At 29.4% G+C, this 14,701-nt stretch overlaps 1 protein-coding gene across 1 annotated transcript; it reads left to right on the top strand.

Moving 5' to 3' along the window:
• Positions 1-27: 27 nt before the first annotated feature.
• Positions 28-13,930, top strand: LOC129221226 (AP-1 complex subunit sigma-2-like). The gene is made up of 5 exons (XM_054855680.1): positions 28-163; positions 1,825-2,003; positions 4,572-4,680; positions 6,100-6,237; positions 13,607-13,930. Exons 1-5 carry the CDS (start codon positions 161-163, stop codon positions 13,649-13,651), a joined length of 474 nt encoding a protein of 157 aa, XP_054711655.1. The 5' UTR covers positions 28-160; the 3' UTR covers positions 13,652-13,930.
• The last annotated feature ends 771 nt before the right edge of the window (positions 13,931-14,701 follow it).

Genomic DNA, 14,701 nt, shown 5'->3' with positions numbered 1-14,701 from the left:
ATGTTTGGAACATTAGCGCCCCCTAGCGCCGACAACTTGACAGATTCTAATGGCCGATGCCTGAGTCTGACAACATTTTATAATTTTTTCGCCATAAATAAATAATATTGATTTATACGATTTTTTCGTGATCTGGACTTGACAAGAAATCTCATTAAAAATGGTAAGGATATGGGTGAAAAAGCTCTTGTTTTCTAACTGTGCGGTATTCTTTGATATAATGTTTTGTAAATGTAATTTGTGTATCTTTATATCATTAAATAGCCGAGAAAGTGACCCCTAATTGATCCAAAAGGTGAATACTAATGCTAGTTAGAATTGGAACTTACTCAAACTCTTCACATATTATTTCCATAGAAAATTATCACTATTCTCGTCTTTTTCGATTCTTTTCCAGCATAGATGATTACATATTTATTAATTTAGCCTTTAAAAAAGCTCATGAATGTTAACAGCTCTACTACCTACTTACACATGAATATATGTATCGTATTCAATTTTCAAAAAGTTGAACATATTTGCTGTTATATTTTGCTAGAATTTTTAATGTTTTTAAAATAGATACTAAATGTTTTGAGTAAGAATCACCATTTGAATCATTTGTCGTTGGCTAATAATGTGCAAAAACAAAGTCATTACAACTTAATAACGGTAAATTATGATACAGGGGAATGATTGGTGTTTCAGGTTGCAGCTTATTACATTTTGATTCATAAACCTTCCCTGTTTTTGAAAACAGATTCTCACTGTTGATTTCAGTTTAAAAGTGTTTAGTGTGAATGTTAACCAAATACTCGGTATTCGGCAAAATGTATCGGTGAATCTCTAATTATTTACAATGCTGTTGTTTGCAGCTAAAAAAGTGACCATTGCTACTATTTTGAAGCAAAGGTGACTATGGCGACTATTTTAGCCAAAATATGGCCAAAAACGACTATTTTGCAATGGATTGTAAAAGATGGTGACTATTTTAGAGAAAAGGCAAATTTCTCTATGTGGCGGAACTGTGTTAAAATATCAAACTCCTCTTTTCCAAAGCGAAAAAAATTGAAAATTTGCTTTACATCCTACTTACAAAAAGAAAAAAAAATTGGAAACTTTTGCTGCATTTATTTTTTGAAAATGGGCATTTTAAAAAGTAGAAAATTAAATATTTGTGATCAGAAATATGTGAGTACCTATTAGTTTTTGCAGAGAGTTAGTTTCCAATACTACCTACAATTTTTATAAGCGGTTATTTGCATTCCAAATGAATGTTAAATAACCTTTGCTTTTTAATTTCTTGTAGCCTTATAACATTCATTCTTGAAAGCTCTAATTTTTGCGGGATCAGGAATATCGCAAATGAGACGTCTCATTTTTTTCATACAGCCAGTCTTGTTACTTTTAATTGACAATCAAAGTGAAATGATGCCAAAAAGGTTAGTTATTTGTTCCTTTAGTGGTCCTTGAAAAGGGTTGAACTGAAGTTTGGAAAATGTTAGTTGAAGTATGAAGTAGTTTTTTTTTTTAGTGTTGTTGAGGGAAAATTTTCGGAAAAAGGGAAAATGTCCTGTGTATAGGTTTAACCCCTTTGCTATAAGTGATCCCACTTACATATCATGTTGTCAAAATATATCTATTTATTAAAGTATCATTGCATTAATATTACATAGATGTTTTGTTCTAAAAAAATGTGAGGCTATTTTTCATAGTTCAAGCTACTATTTTTAGTAGCAAAACTCAGTGGCAACACTGCAATTTATAATATTCTGTTGTAACAAAATATCATGCATCTCTCATTGTTATCACTTTATTATTTTATCTAATTAATATTTGTTCCAGATGCAATTTATGCTGCTTTTTAGTCGGCAAGGAAAACTCCGTCTTCAAAAATGGTATGTTGCACATCCTGATAAATTGAAGAAAAAAATTACAAGAGAACTTGTAACTACAATTCTTGCCAGAAAACCCAAGATGTGTTCATTCTTAGAATGGAGAGAATTGAAAGTTGTCTACAAAAGGCAAGTAAAAGATTTATGTGCAAAAAAAAAAAAAAGATAGATATATTTTCTAAAAAGATATTTTTTTTGAAATTGAAAATATCCAAAAATAGTTATTTTCTGCAAAAGAACAAAGTTCTTTTTCTTTTCTTTTTTTAAAGAAATGTGGACCGAAATTAAAAGCAGGATTGATCTCTGGTACCATTGTAGTAAGGAAAGCAATATGCTAAGGATTTAAAAAGTTACTTAGAATACAAAAATAACATATTAGTATATAGTTTTTATAAATGAATAATTTGAAAATGCATTAAAAAAAAGTTGTAACAAAGCACTTTATAGAGTACTGAAGAGATTGCCACTTATGCAAGGGATGCATTCCAAAACCTTTCGCGTATGTCAACATTTTGTAATTCGGAAAAGGATATACATACGAATTTGTAATAAACATACCCAACTATTTTGGACCTTTGAAAACATCTCTCAAACTGTTTTAAACATTTTTTTAAGCTATATATTACCTAGAATGCCCTCCCCTCCAAATATTACAGAGACCCCTCTGATCAAGAACCCCCCTCCTAATCAGTAGCGCAGTCTGCGCCATAACTCCCCCCCCCCCCCCCCCCAAGGTGGGCTCCCCTTATTTTTAAGAAATTCATCAGAAGGAAAGGAAGAAAAAGAATAGGATAAATCTTCTGTTTTTCTTGGATCATTGTGAGATTTTTTTGGCTGACTAGACATCTTCATGAGAAAAAGATGTTAGTTTTTATTGCTTTAGCTAGCAAGGACAATGTTGTAAGGAGCTATTGTAAACGTAAGATCATTAGCAAATGTAATCGAATGCATCATATTCTGATCATGCCTCTCCGACAGGTTTAGCATTTCTCAAAGATATGCTCGCTTTATTAAGGACTTCAAAATTCAATTACAAACTGCTCCATTTTATCTCTGTCTTCTTCCTCACTTGCAGATTTAACCAATTCTGCAAAGTCAGTATTTGACAAAGTTTGGTTCATGACAGTCAATGAGCTCTCAGATATACTTTTCCTTGATACTATAGAAACCTTCTCTGCCAAAGTGCTTAGCCAACTGCCTTTTGAATTGCTTTAATAGTAAATTTCTTCAGGAGCAAAGCTTTCATAGTCATGCACTACATCCCGCCAAAGTTTCTTCCAACTTGCATTGGTCGTTTATGTTTTCATGGCTTTTAATGATGTGCCTATGTTGTGCAAGGCAGAGGCAATTGTGTACCAACTGTTCCAGAACCCTTTCAAGTTGAAATTTTCCACACTGCCCCTTGCATGCACTCGATTTTGCATACACTTCCTTGTGTAAATGGCTTTAAATACATGAATAATGCCGTGAATAATCAGCAAGATTAATGACATTGTATTCAGTGACAAAATGCACTTCAATGCCCTCCTCAAGATGCTTTGTTGCTTGCTCTCCAGAAAGACCTTGAAGGATTGTCCTTCAGATAATCTTTAACCTGACGAATAAACGATTCAACAAACCATTCCTTTGTTTGGGCTTTTGGAATAAACGTTTTGTGCATGCAACTTTCAATGAATTGAAAAGGTGGCTTTTTTTTATTTTGCAAATCTCTTGGGGTTTTTTTTGACTTGTAAGTTAAAGAAGACTGTAAGAAAAATCCTGCTGCATTGCCACACATAACCAAAGCCATGTTTGGACTAATACGTTGTAGGAACTTCCACTCTCAGTGATGCTAGAGGGATGAAAGTCTTTATAAAACCAATATTTAGTAGCAAATAATCAAGCAGATACTTACGCTCTGAGATTCCCTTCCGAAAGTTTTTGTGATGCAGGCGAGGAATTTACGTTAATTCTAAAATTCATTATTTGTGAAAAAACGATTATAGAGATTTTGTGCAAGTCAAATTTGCATTTTAGCACAAGCTTCCAATGTATGATTTTAAAATTACTTTTGTAATGTATTGCAAATACAAAACCTTATAGTCATGTAACAGGAATGAAAATACTGTTTTTCTTTTCTTTTTTCTCTAATACAATCAGGTTTTAGATTAAGGATCCACAGTATTCTGCTTCTTTATCATTTTTCACTGATTTTCTGTTTTTAAATTTTTTTCCTGCAATTTATTTTTTTGTTTTGTAGTGTAAAATTGTTAATATTGCCTCTAAGCTAGACTGATGTTAAAACATTTTAGCATAAATATGAAGCAGATGTTATGAAAAATGAGACATATACCCTGAGTTATTGGCTTCGGAATTAATAGAATGTGGATGAATATTTTTTAAATATTTTCCTTTAATAGAAATTTTTCATGCGTACAGCAGCAAAACAAAAATAGTTGTACTTAAAGTATCATTTTTTCACAGGAAAAGAATCAATGTAGCTGTAATGCTTCTCAAATTAAAAAAAAAAAATCTGGTTATGGGGGGAAGGATTTTAAACATTTTTTAAAAACTTTTCACTTGGTTTAGATTAAAAAACATTCAGATGTGAAAAATCAACAATGAAGCAAGAAAAAAAAAAAAAAAAAACAGACTTGAGTAATATCTTATACTTGATGTTTAAAAATTTATAATAATAATTATTCTGAAAAATTTTAGGTATGCAAGTTTGTATTTTTGCTGTGCTGTTGAGCAGTGTGACAATGAGCTTCTTACGTTGGAAATTATTCATCGTTATGTGGAGCTGCTCGACAAATACTTTGGAAGTGTAAGTAATATTGTTTAAGTATTAATTTCTGCCTTTTTATGTCTTGGATCGCTTTCTTTGAAAGTCACAAAATCAATTCCTTCATTTCAAAGTTTTCCAGAAAAGGGTACATACTCGGTGCATAAGATAGAGGAAAACAACAAAATACAAGCGTAAATGCACATACGAACTGAAGAGGTTGGTATCAGAACCCGATCAGTTACCCAAAAACTTTGCATAAAAGAGGAGAAAATAGTCATCAGCAAACCTTAGAAACTTTTAATTATGAATTTTTAACACACACACATGTACAAAATAATTACTAAATATGAGACAGTGAGAAGCAAAGGGATGCAAATGGATATTTTCAAGTTTTGAGTAAAATGCGTTTAAAGTCCTAGGAAGGCTTTCATTAAAATTTTTTTATAAATTATGCTGTATAACAGTACCTACCAGGGCTACTAGAAATATCTCTTGCCCCAAGTCGAAGGAGGGATTTACAAACCATTTGTACTCCAAATTTTTAATTTTGCCACTTACATACTTTTGCTTCTCACTGACTCATATGATGTTTCAATTACTTATAACTTATGTTATAAATAAAAAATGCGTTCAATTAATGCTACACAAGTCAGAAAATTTTTATAAATAAAACAAGGAATATGTGTGTATAATGTACTCAAAGTTGAAGTAGAAAAGAACAATCTTTCAACTTTCTCTCCATCACAAAACTGTGGGATTCCCTCCATGCATTAAGTTTGAAGGGAATTTCCCTCATCTACTTAAAAGGTTGAATTCACGTTGATCTATAAATAAAAAATCTCTCCAAAAAACCTAAATGAAATTGGATGCTTTTATGAATATCATTATCATTAGTTGGAATGCTAATGTAAGAAATAAAGAAAAGGTATTTAAAACAAAAGTTTTGCACCAAAAATTTAAAAAATGCATTTCATGAGAACAACACTGAACAGCCCAGTTACAGCATCCAGAGACTATATGTATTATTTTGGACTCATTAGTCTAGAATAGCCGTTAAGTTACATGCTAGGAACTGCAAATTGAGTAGGTGTTCACACTGGTAACTAAAAATATTTTAGCAAACCAACAAGAGGTTCCCAATGCATGTGTTTCATATTTAGTTTTAATGGAAGGTGATCCCCAGAAACACAAGGTTCCAAGTTTTGTAAAATTTTCTATTTGAGAATGTCCCATTAAATTACATTGTCTACTCTTAAGTCATCAAATTCAACATTATATTGCTTTGCTTTGGAGTTGAAGATGTCTAGAAACATTTTCAGTGCAGTCTAATGTCGTCTTTATTCTTCCCATGCAAGTTAAGCCTTGTTCAAAATTTCTTTTGTGTCAGTGGCTGATCGCATCTCTCCCTCATCTTATTTAATTAAAATTACAATATGCATTCTTTCTTATATGTTTTAGGTTTGTGAATTAGATATAATCTTTAATTTTGAAAAAGCTTATTTTATTTTGGATGAACTCTTACTTGGAGGTGAAGTACAAGAAACAAGTAAAAAGAATGTTTTAAAAGCAATTGCTGCTCAAGATCTACTACAAGAAGTAAGAATTATTTCTTTTATATTTATAATAGTTGACTTATAAGTTTTTTCACTTATAATGTAATACTTTTGTTTTAGTCTTGGAAGCTGCTAAAAAAAAAAAAAAAAAAAAAACACTACGTTTACACTTGTTGAGAAAGGATTTAAAAAAAAAACTATTTGATTGATTTGTAAAAATAATGTCATTTTAGCTGAAATCTGTTTTGATAAAAAAAAAAAAAAAAAAAAAAAGAAGTGAACTTTTAAGTTAAAATTATTTCAGTTGCCTTTTAAACTAAGCTATTGCTAAGCATTCATGAGTGTATTAGAACTTTTAGTATAAAATAATTCTCATTGCATCATTTCATATAATTTTGAGATTGAACAGAATTTACAGCTGTGAGCCTCAAAATCATGTTTTCTGATCTCTGTTTAGTCTGAAAGTAGTAGACAAATCTGTTTTTTTTTATGTGAAATAATGGAAAACAGTTGTCATGTTCATTCCCAGCAAATAATATAACAATTCTGATATCTTTGAATGTGGGGTGGTTTGGGGTTCAGTGAACTTTTTTCTTTGGCCTACTATCAATTAAAATACTAGTGAATTAATTTAATTAATCTAAAGGACAAACTCTTACATTTTTAGAGAAATCTTACATTATACTTGGCTAAATATTCAGTTTGAAGGGGATCTAAAAATCAATTCCTTGTGTATTTCTTGTTTGCAAAAGATGCACTATGGAATTTTTTTTTTTTTTTTTTTTTTTAAATAAGATTCCACAAAGAATCAAGTAAAAAGGAATGCACGTTTTCAAGTCTCAATGAAAAACCCGTCACAAATGTGTATTTTAAGAAGCCTTTATTGGTCAATATTTAAAAAAAATATATGCCATTCTTCTTACTTAGTTTCTTTACTGCAAATTTTTTCTATTAAGTTATAAATGGCATATTACGGCTCCGTTAATGGCACTTTTGCCATGAACAAGCTGGACTACTTCAGATTTTATATTGAATTTACCATGATTTTTTACATTTCTCATTATTTATCGCTTGGAATAGCAATGTAAGTTGCTAAAAATTCTGAATGGATCCCTGTATCTATAAATCTTTCCTGGTTTTCTAAAAATTTATAAGGAATCGATTATTTCAGAAAAGGTACTACGCACTGTGAAATAATAGATTCATTTTCAATCAATTTTTAATTTGAGTATATTTTCCGCATGCAAAATTTAGTACTACTAGTCTTTCTGACTATATCTTTTCTGAGTCTTTCTCATATTTTAAAAGTTTATTTATACTACATACTAGTGCAAAAGGATTTTTTTTCTTTTAACATTCCTTTAAGTTTCTGTGCAGTTTTGCTCCTTTGTGTTTGTTAGCAATTTTTAGGGCTTGTTTAAAATTAACACTGAAGAAAAAGCTTTAAGTTGCCTTTAAAACACTGTGTATAGTAATTTTTGATTATATATTGTTTCCACATTGGACGTAGCCCAATCATCTCAATATAAATTAGTGATGCCCAAACAACTGCCCCTGTGGCCCATGAAACTGACCCATATGGTTAATTTTGTTGAATGCTACAAATAACCTTAATAATTTACAAACGTCACAATTCAGTGCCAAATATTTAGATCTTGTTTTCTGGGAAACTGATGAAAATTCGCATTTTTAAAATAAACATCTAGAAAATAATGATAGCAATTTTAGGTTTGTAATTTTCTTTCCTCTTACATGTTTTCTCATGTTATGTTGAAAAAATTTGAGTATTTTAATATTTTATGTGTTCTGGCTCATGAGAATGTGATGCAGCCCTCAGGTAAAAAATAGTTGGACACTACTGAATTACATCAATTTCATACAAGTATTGTTTCAGATTATCCTCCACAATTCAACTGAGTATTAACTTATAAAAAGAATTTTTATTTCATTTTTCAATCATATGTTTTTTATTTTTGTGTCAGCTGTAAGACTACAAATTATTATTATTATTATTATTTATTTATTTTTTTTTTTTTTTGAGAAAAGAATTTTTTTTTTTTTAAGTATGAATTTGCTTTTAATATTTGACACATTATGTGTTTGTGTATGTTTTTTTTTTGCTAATGAAATGTTCTTAAACCAAAATTTGTGCACCAAAAGTTCTATAGAATTATCTCAAATTTTCCTGATGTTTTATCCCAAATTATGAATTATTTTTAATGTAATTAGCAATGGGGTCGTTTCTAAAATTTTAAAAGTATTTTTTTCTGACATAGCATGCTTAAAAACATAGAATCTGATCATTTTTTAAATAATCTCTTTAAGTTTAATATTTTTTAAAAATTACTTAATTCGGTGCTCTTTCATTGTTTAACGCTTCTGCCGACGACCTCACAAATGATGAAATGCCATTCAGTGTTGCCATTCGTGGTCCAAAATATTTAATTCGCATCTTTTCTCACGTGTATGTGCAACGATATGGTTGATAGCAAGTGTACAGCGCAACTCGTTTGAAGAATCGGACATTTTAAAAAATTAAGAAATAACTGTTGGGAAAATGAAAGTATTTTTTGAGTCCATGTTATTTTTTTTTTTTTTTGCTTATTCTATCAATTTCAGTGACAAAAAGTACTACTTTTGACTGAAGGAAACAACCCCATTGCTATATAATGCTAACTATGTTAATTATTTTTAAATTTTATTTATCTGGTTTATAAGGATGAAGCTGTTGAAGGTGCCCTCAAAGAATTTGGATTAGTTTAGTTCTTCCTTTAAAATATTACATTGAATTCAGTGTATTGCTTTTTTTAAACTTTGTTTAAATTATCAAAACATTTTAATGTATGTGTGTGTTTCTTCTAGTTGTATGTTAAATCATTTTTATGCGTAATGTACCTATTATCACTTGAGAAATTTGATGTAACCTACTTGTATGATACTTAAAGTATGTATGGAAATGCTTCCATCTCCAAGAAATTGTCTCTAATTTAATTCAATATTTGTAGTTCATTTCTAGTTTTCTTTTTTAAATACTTTTATTGCAAGAACCAGGGTTCGCCGATGCATTTCATGATATATATCACGATATATATCCGATATTTATCGAAAATATGATATTTTCAATATTTATTTTTTCAACTACAGTATTTTCAATATAAAAATTATACTAACCATAGCAATATTGTTCATTTATTATTAAAAATAACCAAAAATTTATGCACTCTATTTTTAACAACAAAGTAATATAATATTTATCTTTTATTTTATATTCATTTTTATTATTAGTAATGTAACAATTTTGAATCATATTAAAAGTGTCTAATTAAATATCAAACGTTGGTCAGAAAAAATGAAAATGTCTTATGACTGTGCACCAACTAATGCATATTTTTTTATTTCTGAATCATATAACTGTGTAAAAGTAGCTAATAGAAGAAAAATGAGTGAAACGGCTGCTGCTAAATTAACTTGATTAAAATTGACAAAAATGTAAAATGAAATATTATATATAAATAATGAGAGAAACCTTAATTAAAGTGTTAATGCAAGAAAATAAAGAGTGATCTGAGGATGCATTTACTATTTTGAAGACTTTAGTTTGTGTTGATTGAAAATATCGGATATATATCTATTTTCGAAAGTATATGATATTTTCGAACCCTGGCAAGCACAGACATACTTGCATGTCGTTATTTAATGAGAAACAAGAAAAATTTAGTTTTTGATCATATTAAGATTTTGCTTTTTTTTTTTTTTTTAACCTAAAACTAGTATTAATAATAATGAAGATTCCAGAAGTTGCTATACTTAACCTGAAAAGAATGTTAGCTTTTATAAGAGTATGTTGCTGTTGATTGTTTGCTCAATTTTAGTCAATTACCTTTCCGTAATTGCCAAATATGGATATCTATTACATTTTTAAGCACTCCATTATTTCATTACTAAGCTACATTTTACAAACAATAAGGCTTTTATTATTCAATCCCTTTTACTACTTTTAAGTTGTAATACTACACTTTTAATTATGTGCAAATCACTACTTTAATCAATGAATGAGATATTTGTGTATCCTACATTTTACTAAAAGCATTTTCCAATCATCAAGAGACATTTTATCAAAGAAAAAATTAAACATGCGACTTAAAAATTTTTTAGGCATGTTATTCTGATACCACGATACAACTTGTCCAAATAGTTTTTGGAGAAACAGTATAATGGGTGTTCCGAAGTTTTTTGATACTTGCCATTAAAAATAAAAAAGCAAAAGTCTGCACTTACTTTTTGGAATTAAGAAAGAATTAGCACAACCTCAAAGTAGTGAGTGTAACCCTAGGGGTTTTTTTTCTAAGCGAAGTACCTTACCATTGGGCATTTGTTAAACTTGAAATTGCTGAACTGTTACACAATTTAATAATAGACTTGTTCTCTTATTATTTTAGTATCTGGGGATGATTTTTAAAAAAAAGTGATATAGAGGACTTTTTTATGAAAGTTTTCAGATCTCCCCCTTGAAAATAGCTCAGGTTTGAAATTCTTGCCTATAAGCCTTTAAAGACAGAACACATTACGTCATTTGCATGATGATGTTACATTTCTATTGCCAAATAGTACCCTCCGCAGAGTGACAAATCATTCTTGTCTCATTTTCCTACAAACTTATGCTGAAATGTTTTTAACATCTGAAATTGCTATTTTCAAAAAATTGTAGGTTATCGTTTTTTTTTTTTTTTCATGTCAGTAAGTACTCAGAGCCTTCATTTTATTTTGCTTTTTCATATGATGAGAGATTTTGTAATAGAACATGAATTCACTTGGCTCAAATGCATTTGTTCTATTTGAAAACTTAATACTTTCCAAATCTTTTTTTTAAAGATCTTTTGTGAATTTTTTAGGAGCTGATACTACTTTTGGAATGATCTAAAAATAAATTTTCCAATTAAGAATTATTTTCCCATCTTATTTACAGCACTTTGATAATGAAATGTACAACGTTTTCATCCTTTAAAGTGCAAATTAACATTTATTTAAATTATTTTTATTCATATATATATTAATTACATTGTGCATGAAAGTGAATCACTAATAATAGATAATGAAAATTTATGTTCTTCTTTTATGAAAACTTTGTTCGCTAAAAATTGTATTTCTGTTCAGTTAGGGTTTAAAACATTTAAGAATTTTTAAATATAATTAGTCAGCAGCTTTTACAAATTTAGATAAATTTTTATAAGAGGGAGGTGGGCATAAAATACATACTTTTTGAATGTAGGAATACAAAAAGGTGTTGTTCCATGCATAAATAAATTTAAGGGGATTTTTTTCTCCAGTTAAAAAATTTGAATTTTAGCCCTTGAATGTGTAAAATGCCTCTTTTACGTAAGTAAATTTAGTTTGTAAGCAATTATATATCACCAAATAAATTTCTGCAACCCAACATTGATAACTATATTTTTAATACCACAATTTTTTTAGAAATGGAAAGAAGCGAAATCAATAACACTTTTTACAGTTTTAAAATTTTATTCAAATTAAACTGTTTGATAGCAATACAATATGAAAACAACGCAACTGTACAATCATTCATTCCTGAAGAATATGATTGAATATACTCATAAGCATTCAGTTATGCAGTATAGTTCATCTTTGTATGTAAGAATTGATATGTATTTAGTTAATTACTTTTATTTATTCAAATTTAAAAATCAAATGGACTTTAACAAAGCTTTTCCCCTTAAATTTATCGTCTTTAAAACTAATTTGAGATCAATTCAATATTTTTACTTTTTTAACTAACTTATCATTCCCTCCCCCCCCCCCCCAAAACATTCTAACATTATTTTTAATTACATCTTTTCTCTTGATGTTAATGCGTCAATTGTGATTTGTGTCTAGTCGAATTGTGGTGTATTTATGTGATTGTTAGATGTGCATGAACTCATTTCCTATCAAGACATTCAATTTTGCATTTATTTCAACACATCCTGCACATATATTAGATTTTATAAAAAGTTTACTTATACTGTACATGTTTTATTTGTATACATATTTTTAATTTTGATATATTTTATTTTTAGTTTGTTTATTAAACTTTTCAATTGTTTTATATTAAAAATTTCTAAATTATTTGTGCATTAATAAAATTTAAATCTCTTATAAATGTAAGAAAGAAAATGAGTACAGAAACTATGGTGCTTTTTACTGTCGTTAAACAATTGCATTACTGAAGAAGAAATTTTTCCGAGAATAGAAGTTGTGTAAAATTTATAAGATAGAGTAGGTGTGTATTTTTGTATTCAAAATTTTGTATTATGAAGAAGATGTATCTTAATTTAAGTTGGTATTAAGTCAGGTTCTGGTGCATTGCAAAGATATAGTTATTCATATTATTCATCAATTTTATTCTATATTTTACACTGCATTCTTGCTGGAAACAGGAGTTTGACATTTAAAGAAACAAGTGTATTAAAAAGTTAATTTTACATTCTTCCTCACTTGTGATTAGAAATGTAGTTCTTCCATTGTATATTGGTGCTAGCCATTCAAAAATATTGATTTATTTATATATATTACAAAAGTAAAAGCACAATGTGGTAAACATTAAGTGGTATAACATTATAAATGTGATGTATAGCTGGATGTATATATATTTTTTTCTCTTTATAATGTTCAATTCATCTTTTTCTGTCTATGTTTTACTTTGTTGTACGGTTGATTGTTTTTAATCATTTATATCTCTATTTAAAATAATTCTTAATTTAGATCTGCGAGCTTAGATCTGTTTTAGCTTTTGAACATTGAAACCTGATATTATGTTTTCAAAAGATGTATTTATTTGACACTGTATTAGATTTTGAACCACTTTAATAAAACTTTTGAAAGAATAACAGTATTTGTTTGTTTCATGAGCATGTTATTTGAGGCATGCCTTTGTGGGATAGATAAGGCCAGGCAAAATACTCCTTCGTATAGAAAACAACTAAATTGAAATTAGTCTTGTTGCCAAGCTGCTTGCAAGGACATCTTTTCATGTGTAGGACATGAATTTAATGCGTAGCAATGACTCTAAACGAAGAAATCATTTGCTGTACTAAAGTCATATACATATGCCCTGCTTAATGGAGCCTAATTACTCCATAGTCAAACTTATGATATGTTTAATTGTTAAGAATATATTAATCAACTTCAGCAGATTAGCATTCAACATCAATTTATTTTGCTAATTATGTCAGTTCCATTCTATTGGAAAAAAAATCTTCTGATCCAGTTTTGACTTTAAAATCCATAGCGCCAAATTCTATCCCAAAAAGACCTCAATTCGAGGTTTCAATGAGATGACTTTTTTTAAACATTTATGCACATACCCTTTGTTACCCAACATGTACTAATTTAGTGGTAACTTTACGCTTATGTAGGAGGAGACACCTCAAGGATTTTTTGAGGACCATGGCCTTGGCTAGTTGCTGTTGCTCTGCATGAAATTCCGGAAGATGCAACTAGAATGTGAAGAATAGCTGTGAGATAAATCCCTAAGAAGCACAGTGATGTGTTCTCTAGGTATGCTGATCGTCTGTATCAAAATTATTTCAAATTTCTGCTCCTATTTTACTTTTGCTTACATTAGAATTTTCAAATATATATGCAAAATATTTGATAAAAGTTGATTGGTGAAAAATATATTGTAAAATGTTTATAAAACTATTTTAATAAAAGTTACAACAGAATTTGTGTTAGTTTACTGTAAATCTAGAGAACACATTACTTGTAACGGGTATGAGCTTAACAATAATCATGATGCTTGGCTTTGAGTCGACCATATGCATGGTAATTCTGAAGCAGTTGGCAGAACTTTAAGAGGCGATAGAACATGCCTAGATGATTCAGAATCACACAGCATTGCCTGGGTCAGAAATACTTTCATCACGTGGTAGAGGGTGTTCTGTGGGAATTTAGAGAAACAAATGTTCTCCATTTAGGTACTGAATGCATAAAATCAGCTTATTTCAAACTTTTAAAGTTTTTTTTAAATTTCCTTCATGCTAAATCCAAAGAGATTTTTAAATATATGTGTTTAGAGGTTTCAAGTTCATGAAAATTATATAGCATTTTTAAAACGTGTTGGACATGACCCAACATAAAATGACAACAGCAATGATAGCAGGACAACAGCAAATTTTTCATGTCTGAGGGCCCAAATGTAGAGTATGCAAAATGACACATTTTTGGCATAACTGTTTAATTTAGTGTTTGATTGGCACATTGTTTAATTTTGAGTTTAGTTATAGCAAAAGAAGTGTCATGTTGCAGACTTGATATTCGGACAAAATACTGTGAAATGGCCCCTAATTGAGCTCAACATGGAGCACTAAGGGTTAGTCTTTCCACTCTTTTTAGTTGAATACTACAAATGTTCAAAAACAATCCTTTCCAGTGTAATTACACAAACTGACTTTTTTGGTGGCTGCTTCTTAGCGTCGCAAACTGAAGATTTTTTTCACTTTTTTTCTACT

This window comes from Uloborus diversus, chromosome 4 (assembly GCF_026930045.1).
Source record: "Uloborus diversus isolate 005 chromosome 4, Udiv.v.3.1, whole genome shotgun sequence".
NCBI lineage: Eukaryota > Metazoa > Arthropoda > Arachnida > Araneae > Uloboridae > Uloborus > Uloborus diversus.
The sequence above is the reverse complement of the archived record's forward strand: the minus strand, read 5'-3'. Positions and strand labels throughout refer to the sequence as shown.

What these genes read in the sequence shown, in the direction of transcription:
- LOC129221226 (XM_054855680.1), top strand. An exon ending in TTGAAAGTTGTCTACAAAAG is followed by an intron (nt 2,004 to 4,571) that starts GCAAGTAAAAGA and finishes GAAAAATTTTAG; the next exon opens with GTATGCAAGTTTGTATTTTT. An exon ending in CTCAAGATCTACTACAAGAA is followed by an intron (nt 6,238 to 13,606) that starts GTAAGAATTATT and finishes ACGCTTATGTAG; the next exon opens with GAGGAGACACCTCAAGGATT.